The following is a 26,390-nucleotide window of genomic DNA, read 5'->3' on the forward strand; positions in this document are numbered from 1 at the left end:
CAATTTCTTTGTACGTATGAAATACATACCACTTCTGCAGCTGAAATATGAGGCTTAGCTAAGAAAACGCCATAGTTTTGGCCAGGGAAGGAATTGCACCATGCACATCTGAAACAGGGAAACTATTAGTGTGAGAAAGCTGAGCGAAGCACAGCCTTGAACGAAGTCCTCACACAAAATGTATGTGCCATAGAAATTCTATGTAACTATGCAGCTGAGAGCACATGGACTTTCAGGGTGGACTGTGATTCCTAATGGCCGCATCTCACATCAGTTTGACTGCATGACTCCATATCAACCACACCGTTCCAAAGGAAGTTTGGACCAGAAAACACACACACAGAGGCATGTACACGCAGGCATGCACACACACACGCTCACAAGAGCGCTCACTCACTGTTCTTTACAATTTAATTTTACTTGACCCAATTCTACAGTAAAAGATAGTACTTGATGCTTGATTGTTGAGTTTGCATTGGCAAAAAGTGAACAGCAAATCAAAAAGCAGCAGTCTTTTTCTACCAAAGAGGAGAGAGAACCTCCTGGTGTTTAGGTAGCAGCACCAGGGAGTTGCAGCATCCATAACCAGGGGACAATCCCAGAGAGATTCTTCTCTCAGTTTTCCCTTTGTTCCTTTTCATGCAGAGGCCGTTACCACCTTGTTGTCTCTTTTGTCTTTTCACTGTACATAGGATGTTCTGCATATCTGTACACATGTTCTTCTTGCTATTGATTACGCCCTAAAAATGATCTCCCCTTGTTGCCAGGGTTAAATTTCTTTAGTGATCAGTAGCTGACTGTGTGTAGCTCTGGACACTCAAGCAGCTTCCTGTGTTTCTGCTACAGAACTTGCTCACTCTCCTTCTGTGGGAACACTTTCTCTATGGCACTTTATCATTTACAGGTCTTAAATTTGCTACAAAACACTATAAAATGCTTGATCATATGTAGAAGTATATGTGATGGGTTTGCAGGACTCTTCTAGTCTAAGCAACAATGACATAGTTGCCCATAACAGCAGAAGGTTGTGCTACTGAGGTCATTTTCAAGCCTATTCCTTTGACATAAATAACTATACATCGTGTGCTCCTATACATAATTTGTATTTATAATGTCTCTGAAATTAGAGGTTTTCCATGGTATTTATCTACAGCCCTGGTGGATGGAGCGGCTGATCACTCCTCCAAGATCTTGATGCCAGCTTGGTAGCAGAGATTGGCCTACTGTGCCAAGATAGATCTCCACCAGACAGTGGCAAATAAGGCACTGGATGAAGCTGCTATTTGAAACTGACAAAAACGTAATGAAAAAGTTTGTTAAACTTCCTCTATTATATTTGCATGTCTATTTGAATAAATAGCTAACAGCTAGTTAGTGATCCAGTAACTGAAAGAACAAAAAGCCCATCTTTAAAGGCTCTTTACAGAAGAAACTATCTCAAGTCAGATGAAGGTTTGAGGGAGTGCTGTTAATTTCCTTTCTAGATCTCTAAAACACTTGGTCAGTCTAAGCCTATAAATGTGTGTCTGTTTCCAGCATTAAACAGGCAAATAAATCAACGTTTTCTTTTTGCATTTTCCCCTGAGGTCCAGTGATTGCTGTTGCTGTTGCTGAACTGATTCAGTGGAGCAAAACATTAGCAAAAATGGTTCTGTGCTCTCAGCTTTATCTTTTTCTCCTGAGAGCAGAAGAATTTGCAAGTATTAATAGGACATCCAGCTTGCATGTTGTAGGATAACGCATGCCGATGAACACTGATGATGTTGGTAGAGGTGATACGCTACGTTTGCAGCTGATGTGTGATATGCATGAATAACGTTGAAAGCCAGTAGTTCTTATCCTTTATCTCACTATCTTTTTAATGAAATTAATTGTTGCAAATAGCCCACTTTCACCTCTCGACTGTGACTCAGCATTTGGTCATACATGAGTTCCACTGTGTTGAATACTGACTTAATCTGTCATTTTAGTAGATGTGCATTTCTAGCCATTGCATTATTATATGGAAATGAGTAAAAAGAAAATCCAGACTCAAAACTTTACAGACGAAGATGGGTCACATTTAACGTGTGTGGTGGGCCTTACTCAAAGCATTAGCTTGATGATTTTTCTGTCAGTGGCCAAGATTCAAGCCAGTCAGCTTTCACAGCTTCTTTGACACATCTCACGTTGTAGTCCAATAACTGGAGAATCTATTGATGGAGAAAGATACCCATCTTCCTGATGATAACTCAGTTTAGCCCCACCCCGCCTTCGGAGTTGTCTGTATCTCTCCACTGACTATAGGAGCTCTGTAAGAAAACTACATTCCCAATATGGACACTCTAATTAAGTTTAAACTAAAGAAATAAAAGCTAGATACAGGCTGGGCAATGAGTGGATTGAGAGCAGCCCTGAGGAGAAGGATTTGGGCATGCTGGTGCATTATAGGATGAACATGAGTCCAAAAAGCCAACTGCATCCTGGGCTGCATCAAAAGAAGTGTGGCCAGTGGGTCAAGGGAGGTGATTCTCCCCCTCTATATGTTTGACCGTAAAGGTTCCTCTGTGTGTTTCACCCTAACATGGTTTCTTTATTCCAGCTCCGAAGCATCCTATAACTCCTTTATTGCCACAAAATGTTTGATACATTTGAGCTTCAGTTATTTTGAAAAGATGTTCACCTTTGAATTCACTATCTACGGTTTTATTTTCCTACTGGAAATACAATTTCATTTTGCAAATTACCTCATTATTAGCAATTTGTAGGGTGATTGCTGAGAGTTTTCAGTAGCTTCTTAACAAAAATAATAGTATAGAGTCATAAGATTTGTAGGAAGACACAATACCTTTATTAGGCTGCCCACATATCTGGAAAAAACAGAGAGGCTTTTGGCTTAACATCTCTTTGCCGTATCTTGTCTTGCATCTTGATCAGACCTTGTGTTTCTAAACTATATACTTTTAAAGAAGTGAACAAAAAGTTCTCAGCAATTACTCTGCAAATGGATAGTAATGAGGCTGTTTGCAAAGTGAAATTGTGTTTCCAGGAGGAAATAAAAACCTGATATACTGAACTCCAAGCAGAGCTGTTCCTTCAAAATAATTGAAGGTCAAATTTATTGAGCAATTTTTCTGATGACCTAATGAAGTGACCTTGTGCCTGAAAGCTTGTATACTTCTTCCATCTATAGACTAGTCTAATAAAAAATATTGCCTTTCTTATGGGCTTGAAATTTCTTGAATCTTAGGGCATCACAGCTACTGTATTACTGCTACTAAATAAAAGTATTGCATTGTAAGTAATTAAATCTATGTCAGCCTACCTGTTTTGGGAGTGTCTTCATATCAAGCCAATTACGAAATAACAGCCAGAGGGTCTGTTTCATGGTTCATTTGGTTCTGATCTCTAAGGGCAAACTTTCTAACTAAATTATTCAGAGCACTCTCTGAAAACACCTCTCTAATCCTCAAGTCCCCACAGAGAGGAGAATGTTTTAACCAAATTCCTTTAATATCTTAATAACTGAATCTATTCATATTTCCTTCAGGCTGACAAAGAAGTACAAAAAAATATTATTAGGTATTCAATGCTTCCTTAGCCATCAGCTACTATATGCAATCTGGGGGTGGAATTACCACATCATGGTGTGGTGTCTCCAAAAAGAGAGATTCACACCCTTGTGACATAGCCAAGTCCCTCACTTAGTCCAAAAGTGAATTTTCAACCTTTTTCAGATGCACTCCTAATGTATTGAGAAGAGAGGGGTAAGGCACAGCACCCGTTCCCAGCGCTGAGTTTAAATGAGAATGTCCCTCACCCAGAAATCCAAATTGGACACAAGGATAACCCTGGAACTGGCAGAAAGTCTCAACCAAAATCTCAGGCTCTGAAAGCAGTGTTAATGTTAAGCCACTGGCAGATAACTCACCAGCCAACTCATTTTTTTCCTCAGAACAAAACATTTCAAGAGATACCAAAGGCCAACCCAGAACTTACAGCTCCAGCTCCCTGTGTTGTCACCTTAACAGTGGCCATAATTCTTCATAATGGGAATGGATTCCCCTTGCTTCTGTTTACAAAACAACTAGCTGACCTGAGGGAGGAGTTAGGCAGTTTAAAGTCATGGTTTAATTTCCTTTGTAATCACAAGTTGATTGCTAATACAAATTACCTTGTATGCATTTTGCATCTTGTGCCAGCCATTTCCTAAAGTGAATAATCTTAAATTAAAAGAATGTTATCAATTGAAAGGCATTGCTATGTAGGAATCTCACAAATCATTCATATCAATTATCAACCTAGCAGACTTATTAAAAAAAAGACAAACACCTTGGATGCTTTTCCGTGAATGTTCGATTTATTTTGAACTTGGACTAATGCAACTTTAACCAAAAATCTTCAAGAAATTTTCTGAATGTCAGGGGATATGCTTTGTATTTTTAAGGAGAAATATAATGACGGCAAGACATTTACATGCTTTCTGCCTTCTGTGTCTCAAAATCCAAATCTTTTAAGAAATCAGAAATTCCCTTTTTAATTCCTTAAATTTCCTTAAAAAAAAAAAAAAAAAGAGTGACTTCATCATTTAATTGGTGAAGGTTTGTAACTCAGCATTGAGTTCATTCTCCCTAAGTCCTAAAGACCACACATATGCCCAAGGGCCACACAAGCAAGAGGACAGCACACATCTGAAAATGTAAAACATTATGCTTGAGGCAAGCATTTCACAATAAAGGTAGCTAGGGAGTTCTGTGTTCAGCCAGGCTGAGGATAATGACAAGCTGAATGAATCTCTCTAATCTTTTGGACCATTCTTAGTTTATTTTGCCAGCATCCACATTACTTTCCTCCTGGACTGTTCTCTCCTATAGCCTCCGCAGCAGTCACAGCAGCCTGTGCAGACAGCTTGCAAGAGACACCCTTTCACAGGTACATTGCAGAGAGCTTGTACAAGTTGCTATCATTTGGCGCTCCAGCTGTGAGCCTTTCTGTTCCAAATATTGCTGATATTCATCTCACCTAACTTCGGATACATATACTGTAGATGTGTTTTAGCTAGTCTCTCTCATTATGGTCAGTATTAAAAAAGCAGGTACAGTTCAGCTAAGCTATCCTAGATACCTACTTTAAGGTGAACCGCAGAAATACCCATTCTTTGTTGTAGGACAGAAGCTTGGTTGGGATAACTAACTCATATGCAGATACCTGTGTGATGGATCTTTGCAACTAGGCCTGGGGAAACATTTCTGTCTCTGACTACTGCAAACGCTGTGGGGGGTCTATGATGTGTTAAAATTCCCTACAGAGAGCAAGTTTCTCACTTGAGAGAGAAACCATAGAGCTGAATGGAAAATCTATAGACATAGATAGGAACATTACATTTGTAGAAGACTAATCAGTCTCACACATTTCTTGAATGAGAAGAAGCAACACTGCATATGACCCAAACACATCCGGAAGCAATGGTGCAGAGGTTAAAAGTGATTACTTTTCACTGTGAAAACTGATATTTTAAGCCCATTCATTATTTATTAACTGTGGAGACGTACCATCTAGTGCCACATCACTCAGAGCTTTCCCTATACTAACTTTAAAATTGCCAAATTTCAATGTCCCTTCTGCCAATCAGGTGTGAAACCAGCTGCGTTATGCTGAGATAGAAACAAACAAGAGTGTGTGGATGAGGTCTCCATTACTCAGTCTGAATGTTCAGCCAAGCAGAAATAAGTCACTCTGACCTCAACAAACCATATCTAGCTAAAAATAAAAGAAAATTAGAAGATATATGCATTCTCAAGGTCCTTTGTGATACTTTTCAAGATAACGCATCATACGCGCAGATGAGCCTGTTGGACAAACACATCGTATCCTGTTGTATTATTATCAAGGATCTTCCTTACAGTTCTTTAGAAAGGGATTGCCCAGGATATGTAAGAGTAAGGAGTAAGAGGCATTAAAAAACCTATATTTTTCCCTTATATGAACAATTATCTTGTTTTTCAATCTTAAATCAGAAGTTCAGAGTTTTTGCAGCACCATCTAGTGAGACTAAGGAGGAGGTACTCAACTTTTCAGAAGCTCCAACTTGTTCCCTCTTTATTCTTATTTCTTTTTAATCATGATTTCCTTATAGTCTAGTGGTTAAAAGTCTTGGCGGCCAACAAGCTGTTGAAGAAGGTGCCTTCAGTGCATGCAATAGTCCTTTTTACTTTTCTTTCCGTACCACATGAAATCCCACAGCTTTGCAAACTGTCAAGCTGAAAAACTGCAGAGCTTTCACCAAGACTTGTTATTAATGAATTGCCTCCTAGCTAGTCAGCTGTGCCTCTGATCTGTACCTTGTTCTGAAAGAATACACTCTGGAAGCAAAGAACAGATGCATATTTTATCGGAAGTGAAGGATGTTCTCAGATGTAGGCATATCTGTCATCATTCCTACCAAGAAGTGTTATTGATGATATTTTCTATAAGACAACATCTATACACTTAGCTCTGTGCCAGACACATACGAGACTCTGTATGCAAAATATCCTTCCTGGACCAAAGACGTTCTTGGCAAAAAAAAATTTGGTCTGATTCCAAGCTGGTTAAGATGACACTCTTCTTTTCCTAGGCTGCTCTGTTTCTTAAAAGTTTTCCAGTGCCTAATTAAGATTAAAACTGCTTTGTTTTCCTCATCTGCTCATGCCTAATTAAAAAATCCTCAAGTATTTTTCACCCAGTTGAGCCCATGTGCGGAATCAGAAGCATTTCAGAAAAGATTTCCCATATCATGTCTTAAAATAATATTTTTGCCCAGGAAGAAAATAAACCCCCACTTCAGAACTTTCTTTCTGAATTCTTTCATGTCACTAAGACTCATATACCACTGACACCAAAAATAATAAAGATTTCCAAATGAAGTCAACTCACCTGCTTCCAACAGCACGTAAGCACATACTTGCGAGTTTTGTGATTGTTGGAAAAAATGATCCCGCTGTAGGAAGATGGAAACAAAATTACATAATTCACTATGATGTTATTTTATGTTCTTATCCATATCTGCTACTAAAACAGTCGTAAAATTACAGTCATTCCTCTCTCAACTGAAGCTGAAGGAGGTTGTCCTCCACTTGCACAATGGCATCCTTTCCTCCAACAAGATTTCTTTAGTGAGCTGACAGAGGTGGGCCGCATGCACCATGGCTCCACAGGTTTCTGTCTTCTGCACCCTGTATACCTGAGTGTTTCTCCTGTTCTCATAAATGTCACTGCTGTTGCATCTTCATTGTTGAACATTGTGCTGCAAGCCAGAGCACAAAGCATCACTGGTTTATCTTTAAGTCACTTTTAATTATCTTTTCTTTTCCTTGATAACTTCTTTTATAGAATTTCTCTTGGATAACTGCTCTGTATAAGGATAAATCATGAAGTGCAAGGGGAGGAGAAGATTCACAGATACTGCTCAAAGGAGCCAGTTTGTACTGTCATTCAGATAGTGTCTTAGCTAACAGCATGGGTAGACCCAGAGAGTCTTGCCTTTCATCTCTTGGGGGACAAATCCAAAACAGCTTAGTTACAACTGTAAAAAAGACCTGCCAGAAATACCTGTTATAAAGATTGTACGTTTACTTTCAAAACTTGCAAAAAAATTCTCAAAGTGACCTATGACATGACCTGACATAATCTCTGGGAAAATTATCTACCAATACACAAAAATTATTCTTTTACTCTGAAACATTAAGTCCTGCTTTCTTATGATATTACATTCTTGCCTATAAGCATCTTCTTTTTGTGATTATTAATACACCACATTTTCTGAAAACATGACTTTTTGGATTTGGTTTTACAGGATGTAGAATATGTTGATAACTATCAGTTAAAATGCCTTAGCGATTTTATAGGTAATCAGTGGCTATAATAATTGCTGCCACCCAGTTGGCTCATTTGTAGGCCTTGTCTAACCATACTATAATTTAATACATTGTTGTTTGGTTAAATGATTTCATCCTCTCCATCAGAAGGAGTGTGATTTATTTTCCTCTGTCAGCAGCCACTAAAAATTAATGTTTCAAGCTACATGCTGTGGTTGACTTAAAACATATTGACTTAAAACATATTGTCCTACAAAAATATTTTCTTCATATTTGTAACATGTGAACAGCCCCATGAGCTTCAACATAACTACAAGTGAGATTACCTGCTTTGTCTTCTGGACCTACCTGCAAAGTTCAAGACAAATACTTTGCTCTATTTAATGATACATATTCTATCAGAACTAAGTTGTTAAATACCTTACACAGGGGGAACTCTTTCTTGAAAACTGTTGATATTTCTAACCCTCACATAACTTGCACTGGGGTTCTCATGCACTTGAAGTTGTGCACTTGACAGAAGATAGGCCATGTAACCAGTTTGCAGTGTTTCTTGCTTACCAGCAGCTCCACTGGTGCCAGCAGAAGTCACAGGCTCTCAGCACACCTCGGGAGCTGGCCTGTATAACACTGAAGTGAATAAATTTGCTGTTAAAACTGGGCTGCTGTGTTAACAGCTTCTACAGTCTATATAAGTGTTATGAATAATGAAGTAAGACACTGGCAATGACAACACATTATTGAAGAGCTGTTAAGTGCTGCATTATGATTTCATTTTAATGCTGCTCCTGGATGAGAGAGTTTGCATGCCTATGCATGAAGAGGAGGAGGGAGAGAAGGGAAACTGCTTAATATTCATCTTGTTGACCTATATTTTTAATTTAGCTACTTGTTTAATTTAGTGCATGTTAATTCCAAGAGGACTGGCCATTTCAGGGAGTATTACGATGCCCTTAACTTTTCTGCACTCAGAGGTCTTGTTGGGCTACACAGCGATACACCTAGATACTAACAGTGAAGAAAAAGAGAAAATAATCCTCTTGCACATTCCTGGGTTGTCCAGACCTAGTTTGTAATCCTGCAAACCAAGGCTGTCCACCACTGCGGTTGACAGAGGTGAGGTGGTAAAGTGCAGGAAAGGGCAGGGATAAGAACGGGCAGAGTTGTGGCTCAAACCCAGAAGAGACTATAGGTGGGTGTAAATTGTCTTCCAACCTCGCCCTAAGATAAGAAGAAAGCTGGGAAAGAAATGCATTCCAAACCCAGCACCTAGGGAGGTGCATGTTATGCATCAATCCTCCAACTGGGGCTTCTGTGCCAAAAAACACTGTCCCTTTTACCAGCCTTAGCAAGAAATAAGATAACACTCTGCAAGAATAAAGGTGAAAGAATTTGGCCTCAGTGCTTTATAGAAGCTAAATAAATCTACTGCAAGAAATGCAAAGTACCTGGAGGCTGGAGTGGAGGAAGATATTACATCCTTATATGATATTGCTCATGCTCAAGCACAGCATGGGCACAGATGCAGGGAAAGAGATTTATTCCAGCAATGACAGTGGAACCACTTCTGTAGCCAAAGACACTGGGGAATGAAATCACCTTTATTGCTCATCAACGGCAAAAATACCCGCTTTACTTCCTGCCTATAAAGCTGTTCACCTTTGACGCTACAGCAAACAACCAATAAATCACATGGTAAATGCAATTTCCTCCTATATTTTTAATATTTCTTCATTCCGCGTGAGCCTCAGCTGGAGGGAAAACAAAAACTATCCAGAGCTTACCAGCTGGAAGTGTTACAATATTGATTTCACAGGAGGTCACCGATCCAGTCTGTGGATTTTTTCATCTATTCCCTGAACAATGTATAGGACCAAAGCAGCACATGCTGGGAACCTCAGACCAGACAAGAAATATCAGAAACTGGCAAAATTGAAGCAAAATAGCAGGAATGCAAAACTTCCCGCAACACAGACAAAAGTGAAAAAGGCATAGTAAGACCTTGTTGAGAACTTCATAGGTATTTCTCCATCATCCTCAAAATGAATTCTCTGTTCAATTACATTCCAGACTGTTGGTCTCAAAGCTGATATTTATTGATCTAACCATTTAGATTTCCTTGTGTCATGACAGCTGAATTACACCAAATAATGCTGAGTCTCAGTTAGAAGCAGACCTCTTTCTTTCAAGAGAAAATGTGAAAGTTAGCAGTTGTGCATACTGAGGGAAATAATTGGAGAATTCGGTTGTGTCTGGGGCAAAAAAAAGTAAGGACATTGGTAATCTAACATTTGCAAATATATCTCATGCAGTAAAGTGAAACAGAGTTCTATTATCTGAGTTCTTTTCTTCTTCCAAGTTCAAAAATGAGACAGATACGGACCTCTCGACTTAGTTGGTAAATTAATCCACTTGAATTGGATTCTATAAACTGTCAAGTGTCTGTGCTGCCAAAGGCATGGAAAAGATCGTCTTCAGCTTTGATAATAATATTATCTATTTCTTTTTTTTTCATAGCTCCATTCAACCCCCCCAATGCTGCGGACAGTATGGTCAAATTTGATGCCTATGGAGATGGGATAGGACGATACAACGTGTTCAATTTCCAGTACACTGGGGGCAGATACTCCTATGTGAAGGTTGGTCACTGGGCAGAAACCTTGTCGCTTGAGGTAGACTCTATCCACTGGTCCAGGAGCTCTGTCCCTGTCTCCCAGTGCAGTGACCCCTGTGCTCCTAACGAGATGAAGAATATGCAACCAGGAGATGTCTGCTGTTGGATTTGTATTCCCTGTGAAACCTACGAGTACCTGGCTGATGAATTCACTTGTGCAGACTGCGGGCCTGGGAAATGGCCCACAGCTGACCTGACTGGCTGTTATGACCTACCAGAAGACTACATCAAGTGGGAAGATGCTTGGGCAATAGGTCCTGTTACCATCGCATGCCTGGGCTTTATTTGTACTTTTATGGTCATTGCAGTGTTCATCAAGCACAACAACACCCCCCTGGTCAAAGCCTCTGGCCGTGAACTGTGCTACATATTGCTTTTTGGGGTCTTCCTGTCTTACAGCATGACTTTCTTCTTCATAGCCAAGCCTTCCCCAGCTATCTGCACCCTACGTCGTTTGGGGCTAGGAAGTTCCTTTGCTGTCTGCTACTCTGCCCTTCTAACAAAAACAAACTGCATAGCCAGGATATTTGATGGTGTAAAGAACGGTGCTCAAAGGCCTAAGTTCATCAGCCCCAGCTCTCAGGTCTTCATCTGCCTGAGTCTCATTTTGGTACAGATTGTGGTGGTGTCCGTGTGGCTTATCTTGGAGGCCCCTGGCACCAGGCGGTACACTCTTCCTGAAAAGAGGGAGACTGTGATACTGAAATGCAATGTCAAAGATTCCAGTATGTTAATCTCCTTAACATATGATGTAATCCTCGTAGTTTTATGCACTGTGTATGCCTTCAAAACAAGGAAATGTCCAGAGAACTTCAACGAAGCCAAGTTTATCGGTTTCACAATGTACACAACGTGCATCATTTGGCTGGCCTTTCTCCCCATATTTTATGTGACATCCAGTGACTACAGAGTAAGTCTTTGGATATCTGTTTCCATAAATCATGTGCATCACTTTAGAGGACCATGTTTGCATTCACTAAAAGCTTCTTCCACTTCTTTTGTCCCCTGGATCCCTTATAAACAAGCCCTGTTTCAATGTTAATGTCCACCTAAGCATACTACAAAATTTTACCTTATTTCTAAGAAAGATGGTCTCATTTCAAACTGAGCTGTACAGTTAGAGGTGGAAGGGATTAGTACTATCATTCTGATTGTGATAGAGACATAGTGTATGGATTAAGTATTCATATCAGTACATCAGTGTGTAAAGTCATAGTCCTAACAGAAAAGCCTAGTAGATCATGAGCTGGAATGAGTCATAATGAGTTATTTGGTGCAGGTGGGCCTTACATTAAAAACGGAACTAACTAGTCTCCTTCTGCAAAAGAATCTGCCATTCAAACATGGTATTTTCTTCCAAATAAAAAAAAAGATAGGGAAATAATTTCAAATGTTCCTATGAAAGAGGGTTATTTTTAAAAATATCCAACAAATGTTATGCTTGAACATAGAACTACTTATTCTTTCTCCAGGGGATAGAATACATACATCACTGAGCAGAAAATATTGGTCAGCCTTCACCAACAAACTTAAAAACCATTAAATTATTTCAATTGTCACATAGCATTGCAGAGCTTCAAGTTCAATAAAATCGTATTTTTGGACAGAAGGAAATTGTCTCAGAAAAATATTCAGATCTGCTCCACTGGGAATCTCAGTTATTATGATGTGAGAAGTGACCACTGAGTTGGCCCTTACAGAATTTGTGGTGAATTAATACAACTTTCTACCCAGAAGAAAGGTAGATTGGCTTAGGGTGATATTGTCAGTTTTATGTACATGAAATAACATGTAAAAATGTGGAGCTAATAATGTCACTTAATATACTTTTGGCGTGACCACCCTGGAACAGTATATTTAGTACTATTTTTCTCAGTTTAGGAAAGGTACTGAAAACCTCAAGAAAACAAGGGTAGATAACAAACGATGCAGTAAGACACACAAAGTGACAGTAAAAAAAGCTAAATATTTTTAGTCTAGACAAGAGTAAACCCATGGAGACGTAATCACAGACTATAAATAATTTCAAGGCAACAGAAAGAGAGAAAGGGATTTTTCAGTCTCAGGAGAAGTTAGAATGGCAAGTAATGCATTGAAGCTATTGAAGAAAAAGTTTAAGGAAAGCACTGGGGAACAGCTCCGGACTCCCAAAGTAATCAGGAAGATAGACACAGAAGGAGGGTAATATCAGTGCAGACAGTCACATGAGTGGGCAGCACAGACACTGATCGACAACAGGAACACGACTTGATTGCTCTAGCAGCATTTTTCAGCCTTATGTCCTGGGCTTTTCAAAACCACCTGTAGGCATTTAATTTAAACGCAACATTCTAAACAAGCCAACTCAAGTCCCACCAAACTGACAGAAAATGTTTTTAACACCTTTTTCAGTACTTTCATGACGTGTCAAGGAGCTTTTTGAAAATCCTGTCTTAGATGTCCACATTTCTGGGGTCCCTTTGGAAAGCCCATATTTAGTTTCCATGCAGTGTTACATGTTGACTCTGATTCAACCTGTGCCATCCTAATGTATATCAATATTGGTGGCATCACCAATAAACAACCTTAGAAACATAATGGTAACAATGAAAAAAAATGAATGTTGACTGGCTTGAGATTTTATCATTAAACACAAACATCACTTAGGAACCACCCTTCTGAGAAAAAAAAAAAAAAAAGAGTGTTCCTGGAAATGTATCCAGAGATTTGGTGTTGACCTCACTGTAGTAGCTCAAGAACAAACAAAAGTAGTTTAACATAATATACATCCCTACCAATACTGAAGCAGAAATGCCCCTGCGTGAACCCTATATGACAGGTGCCAGACAGCATGTTAGATATGCTGGGATGGCATATTACTATATGTTTTACAGATTCACCCACCCAATAACCCTGCTATTTGGTTAAGGCCTTCTCTGCTGTGAGAAGGGTTTATGGTATAGCTACACCTCCAGTACATACATGCCTTTTTTCTGTTAGACTAAGCTTGCTTATTTTGGCACTACTATTCTCTTCTCCCTGAATTGAACAAATTTTAGCAGCAAAAGGAATTCTGGGGGAAGGGTTTACAGTAGAGCTCTTGGTGATCCAATCATGATGTCAGCTGTGGAATTTTTCCATAAACACTACATCTTCACATAATCACCAAGGTTGGAAGGAACCTCTGGGGATCATCTTGTCCAGCTTCCCCTGCTCAAAGTATGGTCACCTACAGCAGGTCACTCAGGGTTGTATCAAGTCAGGTTTTGAATATCTCCAAGGATGGAGACTCCACAACCTCTTTGGGCAATTTATACCAGTGTTTGACGATCTTCATAGTTTTCTTATGTTTTGACAGTATTTCCTGTATTTTGGCTTGTACCCACGGCCTCTTGTCCTGTCACCGGGCAGCACTAGGAAGTGTCTGGCTCCTTTTTGTTTTCTTATAGAATCATAGATTCATTAGGTTGGAATAGACCTCTGAGATCATCAAGTCCAACTGACTCTTCCCCCCCTATGAGGTACTTACATGCACCGAGAAGATCCTCCTGAGCCTTCTCTTCTCCAGGCTGAACACTCCCAGTTCTCTCCTCATATGACAGTTGTTCCAGTCCCTTAATCATCTCCATGGTCCTTTGCTGCACTTCCTCCACTATGTTCATGTCTCTCTTGTACTGGTGAGCTCAGAGCTGGGCACAGCACCCCACATTTGTCTCACCAGTGCTGAGCAGAGGGGAAGGATCACTGCCCTTGACCTGCTGGCAACATTTTGCATAAGGTAGCCCAGAAGGTCATTGACCATCTTTGCTGCAAGGGCACATTACTGGCTCATGATCTACTTGTTGTCCCACCAGGACCATCAGGATCTTTTCTGCAAAGCTGCTTTCCAGCTGGGTGGCCCTCAGCATGTAATGGTGCCTGGGGTTGTTCCTCCCTAGGTGCAGGATTCTGCTTTTCCCTTTGTTAAACTTCATGATGTTCCTGTCATCCCATTTCTCCAGCTTGTCAAGGTACTTCTGGATGGCGGCACAGCTATCCAGTGTATCAACAGCTCCTTCCGATTCTGTATTACCTTTAAACTTATTGAGGGTTCACTCTGTCCCAGCATCCATGTTGTTAATTAAGGTGTTGAACTGCATTGGTCCTAATATCAACCCCTGAAACAATTAGTGACTGGCCTCTGGCTGGGCTTTGTGTCACTGATCTCAGTCCTTTGAGCCCAGTAGTTCAGCAGTTTTCAGTCTGCCTCAGTGTCCACTTATCTAGCCTGTACTTCATCAGCTTGTCAATGAGGATGTTATAGGAGACAGTGTTAAAAGCCTTACTAAAGACAAAATAAATAATATCAACTACTTTCTCATCATTCACCAAGCCAGTCATTAGTCCATCATGTTGATTAAGCATAATTTCACCTGTGTAAATCCTTACTCACTACTGGCAGTCATTGCTCATCCATGCAAGCCTCCTGTCACATTTACTTGATTTTCTGCCATTGGGACAGGACAATCTTAAGCTTGGACAAGGTGATTCTTGAGAAACAGCCAGGCTTTCTGGTCCTTTCTTCTCTCCAGGGCTATATCCCGTGGTATTCTTCCAAGGAGATGCCTGAAGAGGTCAACCTGCTCTGCAGGGTGATGATCCTACTTCTTGTCTTGCTTCCTCCTCTCAGGATCCTGAATTCCACCATTTGCTGGTTGCAGCAGCCAAAGCTTTCCCTACCTGTCACATTCCTGACAAGTTCTCGCTTGTTTGTAAGTACAAGATCATACAGAGCATCTTCCTTCATCAGTTCCTCAATCACCTGTTTCAGGAAGCGGACCTCAGTGTGCTCAAAAGCCTCCTGCATTGCCTCTGCCCTGCTGTGTAGTCCCTCTAGTGGGTATCAGGGTGGCTGAACTGCCCCAGGAAGACCAGGGCCTGAAAACATGATACTTCTTCCAGTTGCCTGAAAAATGCCTCTTCTAATTCTTCCTGATTATGTGGTCTATAGCAGACACTCACCACAATGTTGTCCACTTCGGTCTGCCTGCTAATCCTGACCCATAATCTGTCAGCTTGCTCAAGACTCATTGCCAGGAAGAGCTCCATTCACTTCTGCTGCTCTCTCACACAGAGCACAACTCCCTTGCCTTGCCCTGCTACCAGGGTACTGACCTGTGCTGTCAGATCTGTAAGTAGAGCAGGAGCAGGAGCCATTTGCCTGCTGTCACAAGTCACAGACTTCAGGCTTTCATTATCATGGGGGGTCTTCATTTCCCAGCTCAACAAATATAGGCTGCCTGGTTCTTCTCCAGTACGGACCAGGCTCCTGTACCTGCAGAGCGTTAGAGAAGATCCAGTCCACCTTTTACTCATCGTGTCTGGTGATGCAAAGTCTGTTGACCTCCTCTCATAGCTCCTTAACTTGGCAACAGAAATCCTCCATATCTCCTGCAGCAAAGGAGAGCTCCCCCAGTCCCCATGAAATGTCCCACGCATCCCTTCAGCCCCAAAGCTGAAGAGCTGCATCCTTCCTCAGGCATTCAGTCTGGGTCAATCCTGACAAGCCAGGGATAGTTGCCTCTGCAGGCACTGGTGACCATGCCCTGTGGCATCCTCCTTGCTCTGCACACAAATACAGCCTTCGGCAAAGTTTCTAGTCCTCTTCTGTGCACATTTCAGAGAATCACAGAATCACAGAATGACAGGGGTTGGAAGGGACCTCTGGAGATCAGCTAATCCAACCCTCCTGCCAGATTTCTGCATGCTCCTGGACCTGTTAGATGCCCAGCACCTTCAAAGTGCTATTGCCAGCACCTGCAACAAGAATGCCCAACCTTACCTAACCAAGAGTCAGCTCAGACAAAAGTTCCAAGCTGGTCAAGGACAGCTGACAGAGCTCCTTAGGAGCTGATGGACATTGCTAGAAGTCACAGCCTCCTGCAGCAATCCTCTCCCAGCAGCAGCAAGTCAACCTGACATTCCTTGAAGTGTTCCCAAGAGTGCTGTAATGATCCCAGAAGCTGTTCCCAGAAGGTCTAGAATGTCCCAAAGCAGAGTCCAGAAAATGCTCTGCAAACTGCTGCATTTGGTGGCTGACTCTGTTAGATGCACTGCCAAAAATTTAAAGGAGAGCTGCTGGAAAAGACAGATTTCTCTGATGCCATTGATTTTCATGCAGAGATCCACATTGATTTCAGAATCAAAGATACCGTGAAACCTGATACGATTAAACAAGCGCACACAACATAAATTCACAGCACCCTCAATATCTAGCACATTCAAGGGCATTTTCAACCTGATCACCTTTGACAAAAGCTTAAGAAATGTAGCAATAACACAGAAAGGGAAAAATCTGGATGTTAACAGGTTATAACAAAATCAAGTGTCAATAGTTCCTACTGTTTAGACAGTTTCTCCCTGCATTTTCTTTAGGGGTAACCCTGTCTCAGGGAGCTCGCCCCACCTGCCAGTCTTTCCTGCCTGGTCTAGCACAATTGCCTCCCTTCCACCAGCACACCAATGTCCATGAGCCTGGGTTACACACTGAACCACTGAAGTGAGCTGAGTTAAAAGGAACCCTGTGGGATAGGGCTATTTTTAAGCCAAATCAATTCATTGATTGAGCACATAATTATGTCAGCACAGCTAAGGTGCTCTGGGAGGCACAAACCTTAGCAGAGCAGGGTGGGGAGTAGGGCTTTGTTAGTGAAGAGAACTTACCTTGAAACTACTACCTTCATTTATTCTTGTTTTATAAGAAAACTCCCAGTTCTGTTTTACCTGTACAGTGCCTGGTTCAGTATCCATTCTGAACCGACTGCAGAGCCCTGTGGACAAAATGCAGAGAAGTGAAGGACAAAGTGCAGCTGGAAACATTAAGGTGCCCCTTTCTCATGTTGACTCTGTAGAGACTTCCATGTTCACTCACTCTGTGAAAGCTGAGCACCTTTTCACAGTGCTTGCCACATACACCTTGGGTAAAGAGTGATTATTATACGATCACATTAAGTACACTCACTGTTGACAAAGCATTTGGTGCTGGGTATATGTATAAAGCAACAAGTCCATTCCCTACTCTATTTTTCATTTTGCACCAATTATTTCTGACACGGAGATATGAGAAGCATTCCCATGGAAGAAGGCTAATCTCCAAGGACTGAAAGATTGTAACTAAGTAAAAACGAGCCATGGATGTATAATCATTCAAATTAAGTGGTAGAGTTTAAAGCAGTTTAATTCAACATCTTAATTAAAGAATCTGCTTGGAAGAAAAGAATATAAACTGAAAATGAGGCAGTAAACTGGCACTTAGTTATATCATTGAACAAAATGGAAGAAAGCTAGACAGTGCCAGCAAAGTTGCACTAACAAATGCCCCAAGGCAACTACTTTAAAATGCTTCAGCCTTACAAGAAATTAGTTTCCAAGCCCAAAAACTTATGTCTCAAAGTCAGGGCACGTTTCAGGCCCGGTCTGACAAATGTCACCAGCTCTTATATTTACTCCAAATAACACTCACATTCCTGCAAGGGATTGCCCAAATTCTCCAACTAGGATTGAGCCTGAACAGGTTTTCAAATGGGTGCTTTGCATGAAGCATCTAATGTAAACACACATAAAGTACAGTATGGGTAAGCTGGGTTCCACTGCAGCCAGCTTTGCTTAGATATTGCATGACAGGCATTACAGAGGATTTCCTAATTGATTTAGAAATCAAGGGCATGAGAGATGAGAGAAAGAGAGCAGAACTATCCTTTCTGTACTAAACCGAGGGGGAATGCACTCAGTCAATCTCCTCTTGATATGCAGAGACACAGGGCACCATCAGCACCATGCACCTCACCCATATGACCCCAGGATTGTGGAAGACAAGCATGCGATGGATGATCAAGCCAGCCCGAACCAGTGCAAAACCCCAGGACTGTTGTTCCTGGTATTGTATGATAATGCTTCTAACATTCTGCATTTCAGAGCTTTTGATACTGAAATACAGCGTTTTGCGCCCACTCTCTCCTAGGTGCAAACCACCACCATGTGCATCTCTGTGAGTCTGAGCGGCTTTGTTGTGCTGGGTTGCTTGTTCGCACCCAAGGTGCACATCATCCTCTTCCAGCCCCAGAAGAACGTCGTCACTCACAGACTCCATCTCAACAGGTTCAGTGTCAGTGGAACCGGGACCACTTACTCCCAGTGTAAGTAAAAAAACTGCCATGTTTTTATAAGGAACAGGGGTTACAGTGAGTTTGGGTAAAGACAAGATGGGTTTTTTGCCAGCACAAAAAGGTCTTTACAGGCTAGGTTATGTACCCTATGGAAGCATCACTTCACTTGTGTCAGGAGAGAAAAAGTCACCCCTCTCCCGTGGGAATCAGCTCAGAGCCCACTCTGAAGCTCACTGAAGTCAGCAGAAAGCTTTCGGCAGGCTCTGACTCCAGCCTGCTATACCAAGCAAGTGTCACTCACTGTCACTCTTGGGGCAGCGACATGAACATATTGCCCTGGAGTATTCCTGTCAAAATGACATGCTGACAGGCCCTGGGCCACAAAGCAGCATACTCTCAATGGCTCTTATTGCCTGCATTATAAGGAAAGGCTCCAAGTCTGCAGCAAATGCTTACAAGAGGTGCCATAAGCTGTGTATGCAGAGTGCGAGCAAAACCTTTATAGTGCCACAGCCAGGAGAAGCAATCAGTGCTCTGTTGCAAGGACAGCTCACCTGCTCTGCCTCCCTCCTTTCCTTCATCTTCAGTCTCTACATCCCAAGCAGATTCACATTTGTGATCTTGTTTTGAAGCTGTTGCTCCTCTTCTGGGTGAACTGCTCAGAGATTTTTCTGGATTAAAAAAAAAAACATATGTATAGGTCACCTCTACGTTTGTTGGGTTTTTTTTCCTTGTCAAGCTTAACTAGTCAAGGACGGGAGCACACAGCGCCTTGTTCACAGAGCTCTGCAGACAACATGTCTAGCCTGGAAAGCTAATTGAAAAAGCACACTAGAACTGTAAAAAGGCAAGGAATAAGAAGCAGAGGAAAGGTGGGATGCAGAGCAAGGCTTGCCAGCAAGTTCACACTAACCTAGCTTCAGGTTTTTGAGTATCACCTAGACTTCAAAATTGGCTAGAAACCTTTGGCACTTCAGATTTCAAACTAAACATGGAAGGAACCTGGGACCCTGCCGTGTATCATATTGCCAAGGATTAGGAGGTAAAGGGGTCCAGCTCTCTCTGGCTCTCCCACCCCAAACCATAGTGTGTGAATGCCCAGGGTTCCTTAACATGAGAGAAGACATGCGGCTCTACTTGTCCCCCATCTGGACTGCATCCAGACCTGACACCGGAAACCAAAATCTCCTTTCTGTTTTGGAAAACACAGCCTTAAGTGCCCAAAGTACTGAGCACTCCCAAAAGGGTTGGATTTGCAAGACCAGTGGATTCCCAATAACCTTTAAAAGTTTGGTCCCTTGATATTGTAAATCCTATGAGATTATTTTTATCCCCTATGAATTCTATTTAAGTGGTCTATCCAAATTTTTTAATTCTCTCATAATATGGAATAAGCTTAGTCAGAAAACATTTTGATTCAAGGATACTTTTGTACAAAATTGCATTTTGGAAGTTGATATTTTTATTGTAACAGCTGAATAATACATGTGTGTATGCAAGTATGCATGCAACTGAAAGACACCCTCAGTGCATATCTTTACATTAAAAGTCTCCTTTTTCAGGCTTGTGAATAGCTTTGAGACATTAAGGAAAGCATAAAAATCCAGACTTATGATCTCTTGCTACTTCATTGTTTAGAGAGGTGGCTGCAGTCATTTACTTTCACTGTTTACATCTAGCTGAATAAGGGCCATTTGTCTTTGTTGGTCTTTTTGGACCACAGCAAGACATAGACCTGGAGGTAGGACTAACAGGTCCATCACATACAATGGAAAAAGCTCTATAGTTTTCATCTAGGACAATTATTTGGGAAAATAACACTGAGAATTCACTGTCTATCACAATGCAAATATTGTTAAAAAAGAAAACTTTCCCTTACTCCCTTTTATTTATTTGTAAATTATTTTCAATGTTTTTTCTTTTTTTTTTTTTCTTAACTGTGTAATCATTTATAAACCTCCAAAAAGATTGTCATCCAAATTGATTCTAATCCATGTCTAAAATATTCCTCTCATCAGTCCCGGGGCTGTCAGCTTGGTTTTAGTTTGGTCTTGATGGTGTTTTCATCAGTCAGAAACCACTTAATATGAGACATATCAAAATTATCTCCACGGCATTCTAGTAACAACATCCATTCTAGTAACAACAACATTCATTCTAGTAACAACAACATCCAAAAAGCAAGTTCTTGTTCATTATCAGAGTTTTAGAGGGCAGGAGTACCCAAGTTGCTCGAATGGGCAGTGTGTTTCCTGTCTCCACAGATTCCCACCTCCATTGCATCTCAGGGCTGCCACCACTTCTTTACTCCATCAGTCGTTAATGCCATGAGCATAGTGGGTCATGAACAGCCAGTGACTCACAGACAGTTCTTAACACAATTCTTTGAAACATGAAAACTGGTCAAACACTGTAAGAAAAGGTAAGTGGCACTTATGGCGCTCTCGGGTAGTGTAAAGGGTTAGCTCTAAATGTGTATCGCAATTACATCCCTAAACAGAGCAGTGGAGGGAGGGTCTGAGTCTATGGTCAGCTGCATAAGCTGCAGTGTGGTAGTGGTCATGACAGCTAAACTGAGCACCTCGTGTAGTCATATGAATGCAGCTCCTCTTCTTTGCTACGTGCTCTGCAGAAAGTGAGTAGAGGTGAGTACTTGACTGCTAAGCGAGGAAACTTGTTTTAAAGGCACTGATCTTTGATCATTTTGACAGCTATAGGCTGGAATACAAAAGAATATTTAAGCCAAGGAGAGGCAGGATATATGTGTATCTAGGTATATGACATGTTTTGAAACTTATATGTAGGTATGCATCTATTCGAATCTGAAAATTCACGTCTGGCAGAGTGCTGCATAAGTTCTGTTTCCCCTGCAGTGTTTCCCCCATCAGGCTGTTCCCCAATTTTCCTGTGGCCTGCTTTATGGGCTTGGCAGAGGTATTCCCGTAAGCTAGGAGGTCAGCCCTCATAAAAGTTCCCAGAGAGCTCAGGACTGTTTTAAGCACCTACACAATTCAGGCTGAATTTTCACACCCAGAAGATGTCGTTCATCCAAGTTGTGTCCACATGGAGAGCTGCACACAGACTTGAGCTCTCCTGGTGTCCTCCACAGGGACAGATTAAGAATTTAAGCTACTGTTTATAGCAAGGCTGGTAAATTTTCTCTCCCAAATTATTTTCCTAGCCCTTGCTCCAAACTAGCCCTGATATATGGCTTTTATACATGATTAAGTCCCACTTGTCAGGCTGTGAGCATGATTAGAGGAAGTTGCAGATAGAAAGCGAGTTTGAATCTGCCTGTTCCTGACTATGTAGGCACGCTGCAAGGTGCCCATGGCAGTGCTGGGCTCTTGCATTTTACCTCTGGTTCTTTGCCTTGAATTATCACAGAAAAATGAGGGACTGCCAGGAAAGAGGAGATCAAAAGCACTAATTGCAGCCAAATCAAGACTTCTGGTCATGTCACACATTTTTTCTTGGCCATAACACAAGGCAAAATGGAGGTGAAGTGTGTCTAGCAGATCCAGCAATATTTCAGGAAATGCCGTGGCTGCTGCTATAAGACACAATGTGAAACTCAGAACCTTGCAAGGCCAGTGATTAACATTGCTGAGATCTGTAAGGAAAAACAAGGTCTTTTGTTCAGTCTGAGAGAGAGCTGGATACTCAGCATGAACACTTTACTCCACCCGGCAGAGTTAATAACTGCCTCTCAGCACTACAAGAGAGGTACGTGTTGTGGAGGAAGCCTGGGAACTCAAAAGGCAAGGCCATTCATTTCTCGCCTACCACCATATTTCTTTGTCCAACTTTGACATCCTCCTGACTTGGTTACCATTGTATTTGTGAACTATTCATGCTCTTCAATGTGTTGGACTTCAGAAAAACCCTGAAGTTAAAGAAGTTCTGGGACGGTGACTGACGTTCACAAAAATGAAATGCTTTTTCCTGCAGTCATATTGCAGTAGAACAGGGGTTTGTATCAGGTCTCCTAAGCAGTACCGATTTTTCTATTTGCCAACAATAAATAGAAATAAAAATAACAACAATAATAAAAATTTCAGGTCAATGTGTTGCCATACTATACTCAGTTTAAAAATGAGTACAAAACCTGATAGTTCATTTTCAAAAAAACATAGACATGATGCCCTGTGCCCTTTTACCCACAGATGACTGTTTCCATATATGTGACTCACAACACAGATCTGGTTTATGAGAGATCAAACTCCGTCTACCTAATTCAGAGCAGGGGCTCATTCTTGGCTCTCCTGTTTATCAGGAATATGTCCTGCCCTCTGAATAGTAGATTAGTCTAGTAGGTGCCTCTAAATTTCTCTTGTTAAAGCAGTTCTGGTTTCCATGTATATTTATTCAGTCAATAAAGGAATTAGAAAGTGGCTGATACAAAGAAAGAAAGATTGATTCTAAAAATTATGCTGAGCATCTTTAAAGATCTAGTCTGCAACTAAGACTGTAGCTAGCACCAGTTTTGGAAGATTGAACATGCCCTTGTCAGCTGCATAAATTGCTTTTTACACTGGATGATCGAGTTTACTAAATCATTACTTGTTGTGTGTTTTCTTTGATGAAGGCACCACATTTCTCTGGGTCACTGTTGTCATTAACCTAATGTATCTTTGAAAAAAACAGCTTTAAGGTGCCACGAGCAGAGATGTCACGGACTGTCTGAAAACACATTCTTGATGCCCAATGGATAATTTTAACAAAGATGGACAAAACAACTTGCTTTTAAATTAAAATCCACAAGGCTTTAGCAGGATGATAATATACGGTACAGTCAAAGTACAAATACATTTAGAAATAGATTTTGATACTCAGATTCATTTGTCATCTTACATTGCTGAAGCAATGAAAATCTGTTATATAAAATATTAGTCAATGTAGACAAGGGTATAAGAATCTGCCCCTCACCTCTAGATGCATATTGAATCCTGATCCAGGACTCCTAGAAATGGCCAGAACATATACTGGGATTAAGTTGGAAATAATCTTGCTTTCAAATTCAGTTGCTCATAAATTTCTTCACTCCATCCAGCATGTACTGAGAATTCTTACTTTTTATAGTCAAAAAGTAGATCAAAACATAGTCCTAACATGCAGAGGTGGATTCTCCCCTGGATTTAAAAATGCGTATATTTTATTTCAGGAATGTCCATTCCAGTTATGTGAAAACTCAAACGATCACACCTTAGTATTTCTTGCCAATGAAACACAAACATTCCACAGGTTCACTTTTTGTTCTGCAGGGATATCTTATCACCACTCTGGCTATATTAATTCACACAACCATGCAAAGCGCTATAAAGTGAGACCCAGTGGAGCAGAATCAAAAAAAATGTTATATATTTTATTCAGACACTTCTTGAAGAAGCTTAGTCCCTCTAAGCGCTTCAATGGTCGTCAAAGATAAATAAGGTTCCCCCAGAGGATGCTTCAGCCTTAGATCTGAATTGCCTTGTTGAGGTGCAAGCAATACCTCCATCAGCTCCACTGCTGACACAGTCATGACAGCAACTTTTCATTGGGCATCTTGGTTAAATTGGGTGAGATGGTCCGAATCAACATAAATTCTAATCCTGTGTGTTGTCATTTTTTGCCACCCTGAAGTCAGTTGATTTTCTCCTCTTTCTCTTTCAGCATCTGCTAGTATGTATGTACCGACCGTCTGCAATGGAAGGGAAGTTCTGGACTCCACCACTTCATCTCTGTGATTGTGACTTGCAGTTCAGTTCCTGAGTTTTTAGACTGTTAGGCAAAATTTTGCACATGTTGTGCACCCCGGAAAACACCAGAAAACAAAAGAAATCAAAACAAAACTAGTACCTTTTTTTAGAAACAGTGTAATAAATTATTTTTGAGGATTGTACAGTATATAGTGATGTTCTGGAACTTTTTAGACTGATTTTAGCCCTTCTGTTGTTAACGGTTGTAAGGGACATGTAAATAACCATGGTTCACAATGTGCATAGTCCTACAGTAAGGGAGTGATTTGTTGCAAGCACAGTTGCAATGTTAGGTAACTTCTTTCCTACGAAATTTTTTTGTAGCTCCTTGTTGTAATTAACTTAGACTGCATTTCTATGTTGTATATTACAGTTACCTTACGTGTAACAGATTGGTTTTCTCAGCACAAAACAGCAGTATTAATGTAAAGGCACCAATAATAAAAAGATAAAAGTTTTTCAGCATGCTTTCATTTTTGTTTCTTCCTCCCTCAATGTCATTACAATTCACAATTCATTAGATACCAGGATAGGTAAAAAGGATAAAAAGTCTGCAGTACTAGTGGGTACACACATGTGTCTGTGTCTGTGTTACAAAATCCATATCACATAATATGTGCTTGCAGTGAATGCTTTGTCAGGGTCAAGTATAAAGTCCCTCTCCTATAAAAAATTGCGCATTACTAAAGCTTCTCAAGTGCTCTTTTTGTTATTAAAATGTAGGGTAGTTTTCAAAAGTGAAAATTTCTAATTACATCTCAATGAGATATTTGCAAGAAATATTTAATCACTGTTTCACTCATTTGGCATCACTTAATGCTGTCATGTACACAATAGATTGGTAGCATATAAAAAACAAAGAGATTTTAATTAGGCTGGCAAAGAGATGGAAGATAATCTGTCAGAAAATTAGCCAAGACTGTTTTATACCTCCAGCCAAAATAAAGCTATTTCAGTTTGCGTGCATCAACAGTGCCATGAAAGGTAATTGGAGCACCGCAGAAACAGAGACCAAAAAATGTCAAAAAAGAGAAGTCCAGAAGACATTTACACAAGTCTCTGGGGTGACATTTGCATTCAAACCAAACGATCCAAAACACACATACCGCCTACTTAGACAATCGCAAAATACCTTTAAAGTCTTGACTTTGCAACTGGACTCTTAAAGCTGCCCTCACTCTATTGAAACAATCTGAAATCCTCCCTTCCATCGGGCCCAAAAAGTCATTAAGGAAACAAACACACCTTTGATTAGTATGTCTGGGCATATTTACCTAAGGGCTTGTTCCTGTTGATCTCATTCCAGCTGAGGTCAATAGCAAAATTCTCATTGACTTCAAAGGCAGCACCACTGAGGCTTGAAAGGCAGACACTGCAGATACATACTGTTGGATGTGAAAATTCTCTGGACCTCTGTTTTCCTGCACTTGCAGCTGTTTTTACGTATTTCTGGAAAGATGCAAGTCCTTAGGACTGAACTGGCAAAGGAAGCAGCTGTTATTTTAAACACAAACATTAAAGATGCAGGTTCCTAGAATTCCTACTCACAGATAGATGCCTATTTTTTGTACATCCACATGTCCACTAGCAAAGACTTCTTGACATCTACACTTCTGCAACTGGCTACACAGGCAGCTTTTTAAGTCTGTGCATCATGGAGTTGTCTAGTATAAAAATTCCTGTGAGTTTCCCCAAAATAGGCATTGCTCAGCCCACATTACATGCAGAGCCCTGCATTCAGCTTCTTCCTTTCCACAAGCTCTGGAGCGCCTAATGTTTTGGGCTTGGTTCCCAAGGAGGTCAAGCTTTGACAGGTTGGGAGCCTTGCTTTATAAAGCAGGATCCCTTGAAGCATCTCAAGTTGGGCAGCTACATTAGACTTTTCTGTGCCCTTTTGTGGATTAAGAGGCTGCTCACAGTATGTCAAAAGGTCAGAATAACTGACCATAATGCTGATGTCTCTGCATCTAAGTTATCTTTATGGAGCTTTTAAAAGTGCCTAAGCCAAAGAGAATTT

At 40.8% G+C, this 26,390-nt stretch overlaps 1 protein-coding gene across 1 annotated transcript in view; it reads left to right on the forward strand.

Annotated features, from left to right (window-relative positions):
- GRM3 (glutamate metabotropic receptor 3) overlaps nt 1–24,361 on the forward strand; it is a 50,660-nt gene extending 26,299 nt beyond the window's left edge. Inside the window, exons 3-5 of the mRNA XM_086474524.1 lie at nt 10,353–11,419; nt 18,488–18,662; nt 24,288–24,361. Coding sequence (XP_086330650.1) covers nt 10,353–11,419; nt 18,488–18,662; nt 24,288–24,361 — 1,316 coding nt within the window. The remainder of the gene's footprint in view (nt 1–10,352; nt 11,420–18,487; nt 18,663–24,287) is intronic.
- The last annotated feature ends 2,029 nt before the right edge of the window (nt 24,362–26,390 follow it).

The sequence above is a fragment of the Leptosomus discolor genome, chromosome 1, assembly GCF_034619465.1.
Source record: "Leptosomus discolor isolate bLepDis1 chromosome 1, bLepDis1.hap2, whole genome shotgun sequence".
In the NCBI taxonomy this organism is placed as follows: domain Eukaryota; kingdom Metazoa; phylum Chordata; class Aves; order Leptosomiformes; family Leptosomidae; genus Leptosomus; species Leptosomus discolor.